The sequence below is a fragment of the Equus asinus genome, chromosome 12 (genome assembly GCF_041296235.1).
Source record: "Equus asinus isolate D_3611 breed Donkey chromosome 12, EquAss-T2T_v2, whole genome shotgun sequence".
NCBI lineage: Eukaryota > Metazoa > Chordata > Mammalia > Perissodactyla > Equidae > Equus > Equus asinus.
In genome coordinates this window covers 35,833,696-35,850,912 of record NC_091801.1, presented here as the reverse complement: position 1 = coordinate 35,850,912, position 17,217 = coordinate 35,833,696, and the positions used below count along the sequence as shown (strand labels likewise).

The window sequence follows — 17,217 nt, the reverse complement described above, 5'->3', positions numbered from 1 at the left end:
TGCTAAATTTGTAATGATTTGTTTAATTATAAGAGGTCCAGATTAATAGTTACCAGGTAAATCAGTGACTTTTTAAAATCAGCCAGTTTGAGATGAAACTGTATATCATCTCTGTAATCTCCAGGAATATGAAAGATTCTCAATTTGAGTCAACCCTAACTTTTCTGGCAAGGCATGGGGCTGGGTGAGTAAACAGAAATGCCTGTGATACTGCAAAATGATACACATTTAATTAAAGACAACATTGCTCATTCCTACTGCATCACTTTTCTATCTTTCGATGAAGCCTAGAATGTTTATTTTTGTTATTTGCTTGTCGGCTAACTTCCTTTTTTCCCCATTTGAAACTAAAAGAGTTATATATTTATTGCTAAAAAGGGTTCCTGCCAAGTCAATCTTCTTTGTCAGATTATTAGGAATTGCAGAATCTCCAAGTTAATTTTTATTAAGAATATGTTTTGAATATTTTCATATAAAACTGAATATTAAATATTGAAGAAAATTAGAAAATAAGAGAGTATTAAAGGGACCTACATTTATAATAAGTAAATATTAAAATATGGAGTGTTAAATTTTATTAGCTAATAAAAATAGTAACATTATAGTAAAGATTACCGAGGAATTTGAAATACTTTAAAAGCCCTGTCGAGTATGCCTATAAATAAGAGAGAAATGGAGGAAAGTGAGCAAAAACACCAAGAACGTAATGCTTGAGATCGTGGGTACATTTACCTAATACATTTGCACCTAGGGCAAGCTAAGTGTATAATGGTTTTTATTCATTTTGATGGAATAATCTTGCATCTAGCATGGGTTTGTTCACTTTGTCAAAGAGATCAGAAAAATTGGCTCATGTTGGGTTTGCATATGGGGTGTAAACTGTGCCCCTTTGCAGATAAATTGCTCATAGTTAGCCATGTGGTCCTGCCTGGAAGGCAAAGAAAATTCAGAGCTATCGAAATCGGTGAATTAACCACCCTCTTTGAAAGAGGGTTTATGTTAAGTAAAGAAGATCTCTTTTTGGGACTTGAGCTAAATACAATAAATACAAGGTTGAACTCATTGAAATAAGTTTGAATTTACAATAGCTTTGAAATTAGTAGTAATTTTTTTTTTCCGCGAAGGCTTTATTGTGCCCGGGGCGGGAGGAGGGCTCAGTCCTTCTTGGCCTTCTTGTTCCTCATGGCCGCCAGCACTTTGCTCAGCTCCTCCCTCTTGCTTTTGGCGCTGATGTGCGTCCCCACCCTCTTCTTGATGAACTTGAGCACCTACTTGTCCTTGGAGACCTTGAGCAGCTCCATGGTGCGCCACCTGTTCGGGGTGAAGCCGCACACCTCCCGCATCATGTCGCGCAGGAACTTGGGGTACTGGGTGAGGCGTCCGCGGTGGCGGCTGTGCCTCACCTTGCTCACGTGCTTGGTCACCTTGTGGCCCTTGTTGAGGCCCATGGCCATGGGGTAGCACAGAGCCATGGCTGCTGCTCTCCAATGGCGGCCACGGCGGAAGGGCTAGTAATTTTTGATAGCAGAGAAGAAAGGCTCAATTAAGCTTCACTTAGTTGGAGTTGTTTGCTGTTTTTAATTCAGTTTAACCTTAATGGCCTTAAACAAGACTTTGAATTGATTCTAATAGTTGTAATATTGGTATGTTTGTCTATAAACTGAAAGGTTCTAAATACACAAATACTTTACCTAGTGCTTTCTTCTGCTTAGTTGTTAAAATAATATTACTTTATCATATTTTTTAAATTAACTTGAAAAGCTGGAGGTTTATGACATCTTTTATCTATCTGGCTGTGTTAGCATATTTGCAGTTGTACCCAGACAGTGCTAGACACTGTGCCCACCCCTGCCCTCTATTTTCTTGTAGCCTCTTCTTGCCTACCTTGTCTCTCTGTGTCTCTGCCTCTCTCTGTGGATCTCTCATGGGTTTTTTTTTTTATTTCTGGGTTACTATTCATACTACAGTCCATAGGCTTAAAAGATTGCTATTGCAAATTTGTATTTGAATACATTGTATGGAAATATACTAGACACTAAAGAATTTATCTAAATTAGAATAAACTGCAGTATAGTAGAAAACATGGGCCTTGTTCAAAAGAATAAGAAGCATATAGGATTACAGACTTTACATATAATTACATGCTTTGTTATGTTAGAGGGGTCAGTTGAGTCCAGAACACATTAAATGAAGTCATATTAAGTATTTTATCTTTGGGCAGGGAAATTTGCTTACCAGAAAATTTCAGGTAAAGCTCAAATTTCTGTTTGTATAGCTAGTACTGATACTTGGACAGAAATTAGATAATGATCATTACTGTTAATATAGATGTTTTTCCTTAATAAAGGAAATTTTTAGTGACTGGAAACCTCATGAGCTTAAATCAACCAATGGGGTAAATTTTGGAGATGTTATTTTAGAATGATTAATATTAGAAACTTCCATTATATTTTTTAAACTTTTTATTTTAAGATAATTCAAAATTTCTGTGTAGTTTTAAGAAATAATATAGAGAGATCATTTGTACCCATTTTACCCATTTTCTCCCAGTATCAACATCTTGCAAAATTATTGTACACTGTGACAAACAAGATGTCAACGTTGACACAGTCAAGATACAAAACCATTCCATCACTACAAGGATTACTCAGGTTGCCCTTTTATAATTGTATCAACTTCCCTGTCTTCCCCTCTTCTCTCCCATCCTTAAACTATGGCAACCACTAATAAATTCTCCATTTCTTTAGGGATTGTTTTTTTCACTTGGCATAATTCCCTGGAGATTCATCCACATTATTCTGTGTATCAATAATTCATTCCTTGTGGCCGGCCCGATGACCGAGCGGTTAAGTTCCTGGGCTCCACTTCGGCAGCCCAGGGTTTCACCAGTTCAGATCCTGGGTGCGGACATCCACCATTCATCAAGCCATGCTGAGGTGGCACAACCAGAAGGACCTACAACTAGAATATACAACTGTATACTAGGGGGCTTTGGGGAGATGAAGAAAAAAAAAAATAGTTCATTCCCTTTTATTGCTGGATAGTATTTTATGGTATAGATTTAAGCGTTTATTCAGTCACTGATGACATTTAGGTTGTTTCCAGTTTGGGGCTATTAATAAAACTTCTGTGAACAATCTTTATATGTTTTTGTATAAACATAAGTTTATATCGCTCTGGATTAAATGCCCAGGAGTACAGCGAGTTGTATGGTAGTTGCATGTTTAAGGTTTTTTTTTTAAATTGCCAAACTCTTCCAGAGTGGCTATAAAATTTTGCATTCGCACCAACAGTGTATGAGCAATCCAGTTTCTCTACGTTGTCACCAGCATTTGGTGGTATCACTATGCTTTGTTTTAGTCGTTTTGATAGTATAGAGGTACCTCATTGTGGTTTTAATGTATATTTTCTCAATGGCTAATGATGTTGAACATCTTTTCATGTGCTGATTTTCCACTTGTATATCTCTTCAGTGAATTGTCTGCTCATGATTGTTGTCCATGTTCTTAGTTGGATTGTTCATTTTTTTACTGTTCAGTTTTTGGAGTTTTTTATATATTCTAATCCTGTTCCTTTCTTGGATATGTGGTTTGCAAGTATCTTCCCTCTGTAGCTTATCTTTTCATCCTCTTAACAGGGTCTTTCTCAGAGGAAAAGTTTTTAGTTTTGATGAAGTCCAATTTATCAAATTTTTGTCTTTTATGGGTAAAATTCTTTTTTTCTTAAGATTTTTTTTTTTCCTTTTTCTCCCCAAAGCCCCCCAGTACATAGTTGTGTATTTTTAGTTGTGGCATGTGGGACGCTGCCTCAGCGTGGCCTGATGAGTGGTGCCATGTCCGCTCCCAGGACTCGAACTGATGAAACCCCGGGCTGCTGAAGCGAAGCATGAGAACTAACCACTCAGCCACGGGGCCAGACCCTGGGTAAAATTCTTTTATCTCAAGTCTAAGTATTCTTTGCCTAGCCCTAGATAGTGAAGATTTTTTCCTATTTTTTTTCCTAAAAGTTTTACAGCTTTATAGTTTACATTTATGTTCATGATCCATTCTGAGTTAAATTTTATATAAAGTGTGATACTTCATTTGAAGCTCATATTTTTCTGCCTATGGCTATCCAAAGGCTACTTCCTTTATTGAATTGCTTTGGGACTTTTGTCAAAAATCATTTGGGGGCCCAGCCTGTGGCTGAGTGTTTAAGTTCGAGCGCTCCACTTCAGTGGCCCAGGATTTCACCGTTTCAGATCCTAGGCACAGATATGGCACTGCTTATCAGGCCATGGTGAGGCGATGTCCCACATAGCACAACCAGAAGGACCTATAGCTAGAATATACAACTGTGTACTGGGAGGCTTTGGGAAGAAGAAAAAGAAGAAAACAAAAAAAGATTGGCAACAGATGTTAGCTCAGGTGCCAATCTTTAAAAAAAAGAAAATCAGTTTGGCATATCTGTGGAGTCTATTTCTGGGTTCTTTATTCTGTTTATTGATCTATATGTCTCTTCCTCCACCAACGCAATTCAGTATTGATTACTGTAACTACACAGTAAATCTTGAAATCGAGTAGGGTGATTCCCCCCAATCTATTCTTCTTTTTCAAAATTGTTTTAGCTATTCTGGTTCCATTGCCTTTCCATATAAATTTTTTTTCAGCTTTTACGTGTAATTGGCAAATAAAATTGTTTATGTTTAAGGTGTACAACATGATTTGATATATGTATACATTATAAAGTGATTGCCACAATCAAACTAATTAACACACCCCTCACCACATACATAGTCACCTTTTTTGTGTGTGTGGTGAAAATACTTAAGACCTACTCTCTTAGTAAAGCCCAACTAATCAATAAGATATTATTAACTATAGTCACCATGCTGTACATTAGGTCTCTAGAACTTATTAATCTAATAACTGAAAATTTGTACCCTTTGATTAAAATCTTCCCATTCACCCCCACCCCGAATAGCCCCTGGCAACCACAGTTCTACTTTCTGTTTCTAGGAGTTCAACTTTTTTAGATTCCACATATAACCAAGAATATATAGTATTTATCTTTCTGTGTCTCATTTATTTCACTTAACATAATGTCCTCCAGGTTCATCCATATCCATGTTGTTATGAATGGCAGGATTTCCTTCTTTTTATGGCTAAATAATATTCTATTTTGTGTGTGGGTGTATGTGTGTATGTATGTATATTTTCTTTTATCCATTTGTCAACAGACAATGGTTGTTTCCATATCTTGGCTATTGTGAATAATGCCGCAATGAACATGGGAGTGCAGATATCTTGTCAAGATCTTGATTTTATTTTATTTTTTACTATATACCCAGAAGTACGACTGCTGGATCATATAGTAGTTCTATTATAAACTTTTGTATGAGCCTCCATACTGTTTTCGATAATGACTGTACCAGTTTGCATTCCTACCAAAAGTGTACAGGGGTTCCCTTTTCTCCGCACCCTCAACAACACTTGATATTTCTTATCTTTTTGATAATAGCCATCCAACAGGTGTGAGGTGATACCTCATTGTGGTTTTGATTGGCATTTCCCTAATGATTAGTGATGTTGAGCACCTTTTCATACACCTGTTGGCCATTTGTATGTCTTCTTTGGAAGAATGTTTATTCAGATCCTTTGCCCATTTTTCAGTTGAATTGTTTGTGCTTTTTGCTATTGAGTTGTATGAATTCCTTATATATTTTGGATATTAATCCCTTATCAGATACATAGTTTGCAAACCTGGCTAGAGCTGGGTCATGGGCTGCTTTAGGGTTCACATCTGGGACTGAGGTCAGCAGGCCTGTTATCTGAGGCATGAGGGATTGTGGCTCCACCCAGGTCTGCTGGCAGATAGTACTGGTGGCTGGACCAAGTCCAAAGAGGACGGAACTGTTCTCCAGTCTGTAGCCAGGACCATAGTCAGCATGCCTGCCACCTGGCCATAGGCCTACCTTATCAAAACAGCCCTCCTCATTCTTGAGCTCCACTGGGGTTTTACGGTCTTCTGTGTGGATCCCAAAGCTCCCACAAAGGTACTACTGACTGTGGATGGCTGTCAAATTATTGTCACTTTAGGGGCGTGTGAGCAGTGACCTCCTATTTTACCATCCTGCTGATATATAAATTTGAGAGTAAGCTTATATATATCTGCAAAAAAATCTTGCTGGGATTTTGATGAGAATTGCCTTGAATATATGTATCCATTTGGGAAGACTTGAAATCTTTGTGAGTTTGAGTCTTTCAGTTTGTAAATATGGAGTGTCTCTCCATCTGTTAAGATCTTCTGTGATTTATTTCATCAGTATTTTGTAGTTTCAGCATACATCATGTACATGTTGTGTTAGATTTACATTAAAGATTTTTTGTTTATTTTTTGGAAGTATAAGTGATTTATATTTTTAGTTTTGGTGTCCACATGTTTATTGATAGTATGTAGAAAGATTTGATATTTGTATATGCTGTGACCTTGCTGAACTCACTTATTAGTTCTAGAAGTTATTTTGTAAATTTCTTGTGATTTTCTACAAAAGCAATCATGTCATCTGCAAATATGGAAAGTTTTGTTTTTTCCTTTCTGATCTTTATGTCATTTTTTCCCCCTTTTCTGGCCTTACTGCACTGGCAAGAACTTCCAGTCCTATGTTGAATGAAAGTGGTGAAAGCAGACATCTTTGCCTTATTTCCCATCTTAGGTTGAAAAATATTTATTCTTTCACCATTAATTATAATATTAGCTCTAGGATTTTTGTAGATGCTCTTTATCAAGTTGAGAGAGTTGTCTATTTCTGGTTTTCTGAGTTTGTTATTATGAATGTGGTAAAATGGTTTTTCTGCATCGATTGTTGAGATCATAGGACTTTTCTTTCATCTTTAATGTGGTGAAGATAATTTTCAAATATCAAACAGGCCTGGCATCCCTGGAATTAACTCCACTTTGTCATATTGTATAATTCCTTTTATGTAATTCTGAATTCTGTTTGCTAATATTTTGTTAAGGATTTTTGCATCTATATTCCTGATAGATGTTGGTCGGCAGTTTTCTTTTTTTTTTTGTACTGTCTTTGTCTACTTTTTATATCAGGGTAATACTCCCTTTACAAAATGAATTGGCAAGTGTTTCCTCCTCTTGTATATTCTGGAAGAGATTATATAGACTTGGTCTTAATTCTTCTTTGCGTATTTGGTAGAATTTTCTGGGTAAAACTATCTGGACCTGTAGTAACCTTTTTGGGAGCTTTAAATTGCATCTTCATTTTCCTTGCTAGTTATGCCTATTCAAATCATCCAATTCTGTTTGAGTTATGGTAGCCTGTGCTTTTGAGAAATTGGTCCATTTCATCTAAGTTGTTAAAATTTTACATGTAGAGTTGTTCACAGTAGTTCCTTACTAGCTTTGTGATATCTACATGGTCTGTTAGTGATAGCCTCTCTTTCAATCTTGATATTGGCAATTTCTATCTTCTTTGTTTTTTCTTTATCGGTCAGTTTTATTTGTCATGTCAAAAAGTCAACTCTGTTGCAGTATTTTTTGTCTTTTGTTATTCTATTTTCAGTGTCATTGACTTCTGTTCTTTATTGTTTATTTCTTTCTATTTGTTCTGGGTTTATTTTGCTCTTTTTTTCCCTAGGTTTTGGAGGTGGGAGCTTAGGTTATTGATTTGAGAATTTTCCTCTTTTCTAATGTAAGCTTTAAGTGCTATAAAATTTCCTTTCAGTATTGTTAGCTGTTTCCCACAAGATTTGATATATTAAATTTTCATTTTCACTCAGTTCAGTTCAATGTTTTCTTTTGCTTTTTTAATTTTGCTGGACCCTTCCTCTATGACCCTTGAATGACTTAGAAGCATATTGTTTTCTTTCCAAGTGTTTGGGGATTTTCCTGTTATCTTTCTGTTGATTTTTAGTTTGATTCCATTGTGATCAAAGAACACACTCTGTATGATTTCAGTTTTTTAAAATTTGTTGAGGTTTGTTTTATGGCCCATAATATGGTCTGTCTTGGAATATGTTTTGTGGGCTCCTGAAAAGAATATGTATTTGGCTGTTATTGGGTAGAGTATTCTATAAACATCAATTAGATCCTATTGATTGATAGTGTTGTTGCACTCTTCTTCATCCTTGCTGATGTTCTGTCTAGTTATTTTATCAAATGTTGAGAGAGGGGTGTTGTAGTCTCCAGTTCTAATTGTGCACTTGCCAATTTTTCAGTTTCATCCGTTTTTGCTTCATGTGTGTCAAATCTGTGTTGTTTGGTGCACACACATTTAATGTTGCTATGTCTTCTTGGTGGGTTGACCCTTTCATCATTATGTAATGTCCCTCTATGTCTCTAATAATTTTCTTTTCTCTTAAGGCTACTTCCTCTGATGTTAATACCCCTCCCCCCACTATATTTGTACTAATGTTTACATGATGTATTTTTTCCCATCCTTTTACTTTCATTCTATCCATGTCTTTATATTGGAAGTGAATTTCTTGTAGGCAGCATTTAGATAGATCATGTTTTTTAATCCACTCTGCTAATCACTGTCTTTTAATTGGTATATTTAGACCATATACATTTAATGTAATTATTTATTTATTGGGACATAAGTCTACTTTTTTATTTTTTGTTTTCTCTGTGTTGTTCTCTCTCTGTTTTTCATTTCTTTGTTTTCTTCTTCCTGGCTTCATGTGGGTTGCTTGAACATTTCTTAGAATTTGACTTTAATGTTTTTTTCATTTATAATGTTTTTGTGTGTGTCTCTTTTCACAGCTATTTTATTGGATGCTCTAGGCGTTACATTTTATATACATATCACTGTCTGCTGGGTCAACATTTCACCAGTTTTTGTGAAGTGTAGAAACCTTACTTCTTATCTCTCTTTACTGTTGTCATTTATCATATGATTGTCTTAAATATTTCTTCTGCATTTATTTAGAACAATTTCAGACAGTGTTATAATTTTTGCTTCAACTCCAAATGTAATTTTGAAAACTCAACTGGGGTAGGAAAGCCTATTATATTTACCTATACCTGTCCATTTTTATCTTTCCTTCCCACAGATCATGAGGTTCTGTTAATTTTCTTTTCAGTCTATTTTCTGTTTGTTTTTTATACTGGTTAATTTCTGCTATTTTATCTTCAAGTTCACTGATTCTTTTCTCTGTCTCATTCTGCTGTTTAACCCATTTATTGAGTTTTTAATTTTCATTATTTCTTACTTTTAAAATTTCCATTTTTAATAAATCTATTTCTTTCCAAGATGCTTTGTTTTTTCATTTGTCTCATGTGCATTTGTAATTGCTTATTGAAGTATGTTTATAATGGCTGCTTTAGAATCTTTGTCACATCATTCTAACATCTGTGTCATCTCAACATTGTCATCTATTAATTGTCTTTTTTCATTCAAGTTGAGATTTTTCCTGGTTCTTAGTATAACAAGTGATTTTAGATGGCAACCTGTACATTTTAGGTATTATGATATGAGACTGGATCTTATTTAAATATGTTTTAGGGGGCTTTGTCTGACACTGCTCTGAGAGGAGAAGTGGAGGAGAATGAGGGGCTTGTTTTGCCAGGTGGAGGTAGAAGTTCAGATCCCCATTTGACCTCCATTGATACCTGAGTGCAGGAAGAACTCCTTGTTACTGCTGGGCAGACATGAGCTCCAGCTTCCTGTGAGGCCTCCGCTGACATCAGCCTGACTGAGAGAACCAGGGGTGCCTTGTTACTGCGCCCCACGTGACTTACACTGACAACACTGGCAGAAGATGGGAGGGTAGAGGGTGGTCTCAGTATCCCGGTGTAGTGTGAAAGTCCTGACTCTCTGCTAAGCCGGCTCTGACTCTACACCAGACAGGTGGGAAGAGATGTTTAGTTACTAATGTCAGGTCAGGTGGAAGTCCAGGCTTCCCTGCCAGATGGTCTCCATCATGATATGTGTGTGGGGTGGGCAAGGGGGCTCATTACAAGCCTATGGAGATGAAAGTCCTAACACTCTATCCCACCTTCTCTCATACCACCCTAACTGGGCCCCACTGCAACCTGATGAGGGCGAAAGTCTGGGCTCCCCACTTGCCCTTTGCTGAAGTGTGGTGATGTCACAATTTTTCTGTGATACTTCCTTAGAGTAGGGAAGTTATTTTCTGAAAGTTTTCTGTCACACTAGGCTGCCCCTTCCCTGGTCCTTTGGTTGGAGAGAGTAAGCTTTTGTAGGGGCTTTTGTTGTTTATACCCATTGCTGTTTCCATGTTGCCAGGTTCTTTAGTTCCAAGTCTCAGATATATGATGCAAAAAGAAAACCCAGGAACTCACTGCTGTGTTGTTCTTTTGTCCTAAGATCTCTAGGTCCTAGCTGGTCTGCCTGCCTTCTCTCTACCTTTCAGCATCTTTTTTTTTTTTTTTACTTTTTTTCTTGAACTCTTTTTTTTGGGGAAGATTGGCACCTGAGCTAACAACTGTTGCCAGTCTTCTTTTTTCTTCTTCTTCTTCTTCTCTCCCCAAAGTCCCCCAATACACAGTATATTCTAGTTTTGAGTGCCTCTGGTTGTGCTATGTGGGACACTGCCCAAACATGGCCTGATGAGCGCTGCCATGTCCGTGCCCAGGATCCGAACCAGCGAAACCCTGGGCCGCCGAAGCAGAATGCGCAAACTTAACCATTCGGCCATGGGGCCAGCCCCTCAGCATCTTCTTATGTTTAGTCTATATATAATGTCAGGCATTTTAGTTGTACTTAATAGGAAAAATAGGGAAAAATGTGTCTATTTTTCTTCCCAGAAGTGGAAGTCTTAATTTTTCCTAATGTTAAACAGCTCTACCTGTTTTAAAGAATGAGAATTAAAGAGTCTTCTCAAATCAGATGTCTGAGAGGAACTAAGAGAATTTTGTCTATTATATTGCCAGACTCCTTTTCTACTTAAATATGAGGAATTTCAGTGACTGTGGTCCATTTGATAGCAAAGGTAGAAGTTCCTTTAGCATTTCATGTCATGTTCTTTGAAAGATCAGAGCTGTTGAAATGTCTGAAGGTTTTATTTGTAAATAACATTTATTTCAATGTCTGGGCAATTCTTTGAGCCTGTTGATAGTATTTGTTCACTCCCTGCATTTTTCCCTGAGGGGTCCTAAGGCCATCATCTACCAGACTAGGAGGACCTGAGGGAGCAAAGCCCAGGTGCTTCTTCCATTCACCTTTCTCCTGACATAGGCCTTTCACTGGAAAAGTAAAATCAGGTCCATTAACAGTCACTCTTGAGCCTACGAGGGCAGCTGTCACTTAGTGGGCTGGCTTGGGTTTATCTGTACGGAGCAGGCAAGTCTTTTGCTCTTTGTATTCCTGATTTAGCAAGAAGACGAGGGGAATCCAACATTGCAAATAAACTGTTGTGTTTCTTTTCCTTTTCCAGGCAAAAGCTTATTATACCAAATGGAAGTTTCCCTGTTATTCTGAATACTTATTTTTGTCAGAAAGTTGTTGCCAAAGAAGATTCAAAAACAACACATGAAATGCACTGTTGGGACGTACCCCTTCCAAGAAGAAACATCACTTTAGCCCAGATGTTTAGATTTAAGAGTCCAACAAATAATTCACCTGAAAACCAGGTAAATTCTCATTGGCTTGGAAGTTTTATGCTTTGTAATAATGTTGGATTTGAAAGGGCTTTGGTATAAGTGAAGATGTTTACCGTTGGTTCCCCTGCGAATATATGTGCTAAAGCATCTTGTTATTATTGTTATGCCTGAAGAAATTATTGTTCAGTTCAGTATTTAGTTGTAGTCTTTTTACAGACTTTCATCTTTCTAATGATGTATTTTTAATCTTGATTCTTATTTATTGTTTTCATTTTTTTCTGTTCTCATCTTCTAAATATCTAAGAATCTTGTTTAAGCCCTCTTTTATTTATTAAAAATTCATGTTTTTCTTTTTAATAATATCTGTATCCCTTGGGATAAAAAGAGAGAGCTGCATAAACTTTAGATTATACACTGGAGATTGTTTTTTGGAATTTTATTGGCGCTGAGCCATGACGGTCTGCCAGAAAGAATTTCGGGAACCACTGAAGTTCACTCATAGTGGGCACTAAGGGCACTCCTGGGACCACTCCCAGCTTTAAGTGTCTGTAACTCCAAGTGCGCCTGCCTCAGAGTCACCAAGTTACCTGAATCGGCACTGAACAGAATGCTGAGATTGACAGATAGCGGGAGGGGAAAGAAGATAGATAGACACGTAGACAAACTTTCATCCTGATTCGTATGTGTGTAATCAAGCAGAATCTCCCTTTGACTATCAAAAAGAAGTGTCTGGAGGGGAGTATACAGAAACAAGGACTCTGTAATCAGTTTCATTGTAGCATTTAAAATATGGCTCAATGTGCATTATTGCTTTAAGATATAGTTTTAAACAGCTATGTGATATTAAATTCATGAGATATGTTTTCGTCTCACAACAATGATAGTAAAGTTGCAGTATAGCATAGTGGTTAAGAATTTGGACTTTGGAACCAGCTGCCCTGGTTCAAATCCTGCCTTGCCTACTTTCTGCTGGGTGTCCTGGGCAAGATATTTAACTTCCTCTGTGTCTCAATATTATTATCTGTAAAATGATGATAATGCTATAATCTACCTCCTTGGGTTCTTGTGAGGTTAAATACGTTTGTTATGTAAGCACAATGTGTAAAGAAAAGTGCCTGGAATGTAGGAAGCACTCTAGAAGTGTTGTCTTATTATGATACTTAATGTTATTGTAAAGGGTTATTGGGAGACAACATGAGCATGTAAAGTGCCTAGCCTAGTAGACTGCACATAACAAGCGCTTAAACCCTAGTCATCCTTTTATTTTGCTTTTTAGTTTGTCCTGTTGGGCTTGTTACCTAATAAAAGGAAAAAACGTTTTGACTACCATGAGGTATTTTAACAGCAGGACTTTTTATATGTTTTCACAGACCCAAGATGATCTGTGCTTCAGTTGGTAGGAAACACTCTTTGCTGTTTCCATATTCTTATTGCTCACCTTGCCCTCCCCAGCAGCATTAGTTACTTGGCAGACATAGAGGCCCACACCATAAGTTTGTTTTTTATCTTCATCATTCCTTTAGTGTTCTGCAGTTACATTAGAAGATTACCTAAGAATTTCATTATTTGATATGTAGCATGCCATTATGAGTCAAACTGAAATTATTCCCTTTGTGTGTCTTGGCCAGGTTATGTGTAGTGGTCTCACCGCCATGGGGACACACTGGACCCACGGACACAAAGAAGCAAAACAGCACTACCCAGCTCAGGCTCCCCTGAGGGATTCTCTCCTGGATGCAGTAGAAAACCAAGGAGCCACCACATTGTCAGGAGGCGGAGTCCGAGTGGTGGTGCAGAGAGTGTACTCTCTTCCCTGCAGGTGTCAGCAGGGAGGTGGCTCAGCTGCTTCCCCAGGCTCAGACCCACCTAAAGTTCGGTGAGTACAAGACACAGGCAAGGGTGCCTACGGCCCCTTAGAGAAAGTAGCGGTTCTTCCCAGAGCAATATCATGGCTGCATTCACCATATACATGGGTTGTTTTGGTTTTTTCTTGCATCAAAATTTGGGACACATGGTGTGACAAAAGATTTTGTCTGGTTGCTTATATAAACAGTTCTAAAAAAATTTAATTTGATTCATTTACTTTTACTTTTAATGGTTCATGTTATTAAAAGTATACAACATAAATAATATTGGTATTGTTCTAAAAAAGCCAAGACATGATTACATAAGTAAAAAGACCACTACAAGATCTATCAAGTTTTATATGTCTTACAAATCTGAGTAAGTAATGACAGTTAGTAAATTGGTGGCTTTCAGAGAAGGCTGTTTCAGGCTACATCAGCACTGCATAATGGAACTTTCTGCAGTGATGTAAATGTTGTACTTATCCTGTACTATCTAGTTAGCTAGCCACTGACATATGATTACTGAGCACTTTAACTATGGCTAGTGGTACTGAGGAACTAAATTTTAAATTGTATTTAATTTTAATTAACTTTATTTTAAGTAGCCCATTGTGGCTAGTGTCTGTCCTGGTAGACAGTGCAGCTAAGATGCTGCATGAGCAAGTGCCAGACCATGATTCAGAGTACTTTGCTCATATGAACTGTAAGTGTGACATCTTTTCTGCTCAGATTTAAGCTCTTCCTCATTTTCTTTTTTTTGATAGCTGTAGACACATCATTGACTGAAGAGTTTATTTATGTCAGAGCCTTGGCATCACCTTTTCAGGTTATCTTTCTTTCTATGTTAAATTGCCCTCAAAGCAGTAAGACAGATTTATAACAGAATGGAAATTAAAAGTATAGATGCCAGTTCATCAAATAATCATTTTTTCCATCTACTCTTAATAAGAAAACACATATTGGAGACACAATAATTAACAACCATCGTATTCTTATGATACCTTCTGATGCCATTCAGAAGGAGTGATAGGAAACACTTCTTGGTTAAATATGAATCCTCTTTAAGTGGATGGCAGTTTATTTCAAAGTACTATGAATTTCACAAAGTCTCCTTTAGGTATAGAGTTAGAGAATATTTCTTTTGGAATTATAGAAAAAAATTATTTTGTTTGGAATATGTATGTTTGTGAAATCCATTATATTACTTTTAAGGGTTTTAATATGACTTCTAGCTGTAGACCAGTTTTATGCTCTTCAACTTAAATCTGTGATAAATCTAAACAGAATTGTAAGAGATGATTAGACATAGGTTTTAGACATTGGTTTTGTTTTAATTTGCTTTTTTCATGGTATGCATCCAGGGTTAGTCTTTGGAGAAGGGAATACTGAGTAAGCTAGGCACTGAGGATCTTGGTAAAACTTCCCCAGCCAGGCGTACAGGCCATGCACTTGGAGGAGATGGGGACAGCAGGAACTGAGACACCAGGATGAGAAGGCAAGACAAAACTAACAGTGAGGTTGCTTCCTGATGAGTAATCACAAACAGTATGCACCCTGAAGACTGTTCTTCAGCTCCTTCAATGGTGGGTGTTTTACTCATTAAGCAAAGAGAAGAAACTGGAAGCTAAAGCCTGGTGAATTACTGCCAGTGATGGGCATTGTGAATGCTTTGGATTTGTACCTTAGAATATACACTGGGACATATCAAATGAGACTGTGCTTGTGGTGGATTGAAAGGTCAGACATAAACCTCAAAAACAAGAAAACAACATTTCGTTATTCAGATGTAATGAATATACATCGTGTAGGTTGTGTTTCTTGTATCACACATGAGATTGTGCAACGCTGAGACTAGAGGATATTACTCCCACTACACAGATGAGGAAACTGAGCCTTGAAGAGGTTCTTATTTGCTGATAGTTATACAGGTAGACAAAAAGAAAAACCTAATCAGAAAATGACAGGATTGTAGAGAGTATTGGAGCTGAAAGAAAGGGGAGAAAATTAAGTTAGAACCAAGCTGCATTTAGATTAAGGCTGACTCGGGTCAAGTCCTCCTGGAGCAGCGGGAGAAGTGAAAGTGACCAGATCTGGGAGAATTGATTGGACTGTGTAGGAAAATGAACTTTTGGACAAAGAGCCATAGCATTTGGCCTTGGGTTTGAGGACAAGCCTTCTGAGATGTCTTTTGTGTACCAAAAGGTCTTATTGTATAACTGATCATTATTTTCTAGATTCATTTGCTCTAAAAATGATCAGGCTTTCCAGTTTACAAATCAACTTAATATAAAAGTAAAAGTATATTTCACTCTCCAGTAATTCTTTGCTAATGTGTATATAAAGAAAAACATATTAAAGTATCTGCCTTGGAGAATCATTTAGCAATATGGTTTTGTTTGTTTGTTTTTAAAGATTTTATTTTTCCTTTTTCTCCCAAAGCCCCCTGGTACATACTTGTGTATTTTTTTAGTCATGGGTCCTTCTAGTTGTGGCATGTGGGACGCTGCCTCAGCATGGCCTGATGCGGTGCCATGTCCACACCCAGGATTCGAACCAGTGAAACCCTAGGCCGCCGAAGCAGAGAGCACAAACTTAACCACTCGGCCACAGGGCCAGCCCAAGCAATATGTTTTTAATGTTGACTTTTTTATATATACACATGTACCATGTATATTGGAGAAAACATTACTAGAAGACTTAGGGATATAGCTTGGAAGATTCCTTTCTTTTCTACTTGCAATTTCTACCTCTAACTTCGTGACTGTAGATAACCTTGGGTGACCCCTTGTGTATCTCATCTGAGTTAATCTTGTCCAGGGGCATGAGTGTGGCAGACACAGAAGGGAAATTGCATGGTGACCCCTTACCCCTGAAGGTGGCTCCAAGTCTGCTCACTTACCATAATCTACCTCACCCCCAAAGCCCTTACTGTCAGTGAACTGAAAGAAAATTGTGATCACTGTGTTTTTTCTATAAAGTGTCTAAAATGATCATGTCAGAAGAAATTAACGCCTGTGAAAAAAGACACAACTCTTTCTTATGGTAGACCTTTTGCCAGAATAATTCTCCCTTTGCTGCCCAACCCAGGTCAGATGATTCCTGATAAAACACTGTGATGAGTTTTATATCTGACTTTACTTATCACCTTGATCATAGGTGTCAGTCTCAATCTGTTCCCAGTTCTCTAGCAGTGTCACTTTTCTTAGATCAGTAACAGTTTATCTTCTGATGGCAGAGAGTCCAATTTTTGCCAGCTTTGAAATTAAAGGAAATTTATTTGAAGACAGCCAGTCCTGAAGAGGGTCAGATAGATTTGGTCAAAAGGCTCATGTCCTCTTAACTGTGAAACATTATCAAAAATATACTTTAGATTTCGGAAATATAATATGTAAGAGTCTCCTGTCCATTGTTCTTCTAGATGACTTCCTTTAACATAGGTATTAAAAAAAACATTTCTGTGATGTTTCTCACGGTGTTGTAGGTCAGAGTAACCGACGTAAACTTAAGTTTTATAAATCACTAAAATCAAAGGTAACAAAACTCAATCTAGAAGACACTCCCTAACCATTAAGCTTGGCAGTCTGTTCAGAGCTCAAACACACCTTTACCTAGATCCGCTGCATATTGAATGAATTAAATAAATGCATGACTAATAAAACCATAGGCTCTTTTTAGTAGAAAGGGAGCATTGGTCTTAGAGATAATATATAGTAGAGGGAACTGGGGCAAAGAAAAGGTAAATGAATTCCTTAGTGACTCACTCCCAGTCTAGGGTGATGGCCATTAAACATTGCCTTTCTTTCTCACTTTC

General features: G+C 37.3%; 1 protein-coding gene and 1 pseudogene across 22 annotated transcripts in view; one reads left to right on the top strand and one right to left on the bottom strand.

Moving 5' to 3' along the window:
- SPIDR (scaffold protein involved in DNA repair) overlaps nucleotides 1–17,217 on the top strand; it is a 470,799-nt gene that overhangs the window by 325,710 nt on the left and 127,872 nt on the right. For all 22 annotated transcript variants that reach the window (XR_011493246.1, XR_011493245.1, XR_011493244.1 and 19 more), the window contains 2 exons: nucleotides 11,394–11,589; nucleotides 13,188–13,435. Coding sequence is in view for 19 of the 22 variants with exons in the window: in XM_070481312.1 (XP_070337413.1) it covers nucleotides 11,394–11,589; nucleotides 13,188–13,435 (444 nt within the window). In the remaining 3 variants the exon portion in view is untranslated. The remainder of the gene's footprint in view (nucleotides 1–11,393; nucleotides 11,590–13,187; nucleotides 13,436–17,217) is intronic.
- On the bottom strand, nucleotides 507–3,280 carry LOC139039841 (large ribosomal subunit protein eL36-like; annotated as a pseudogene).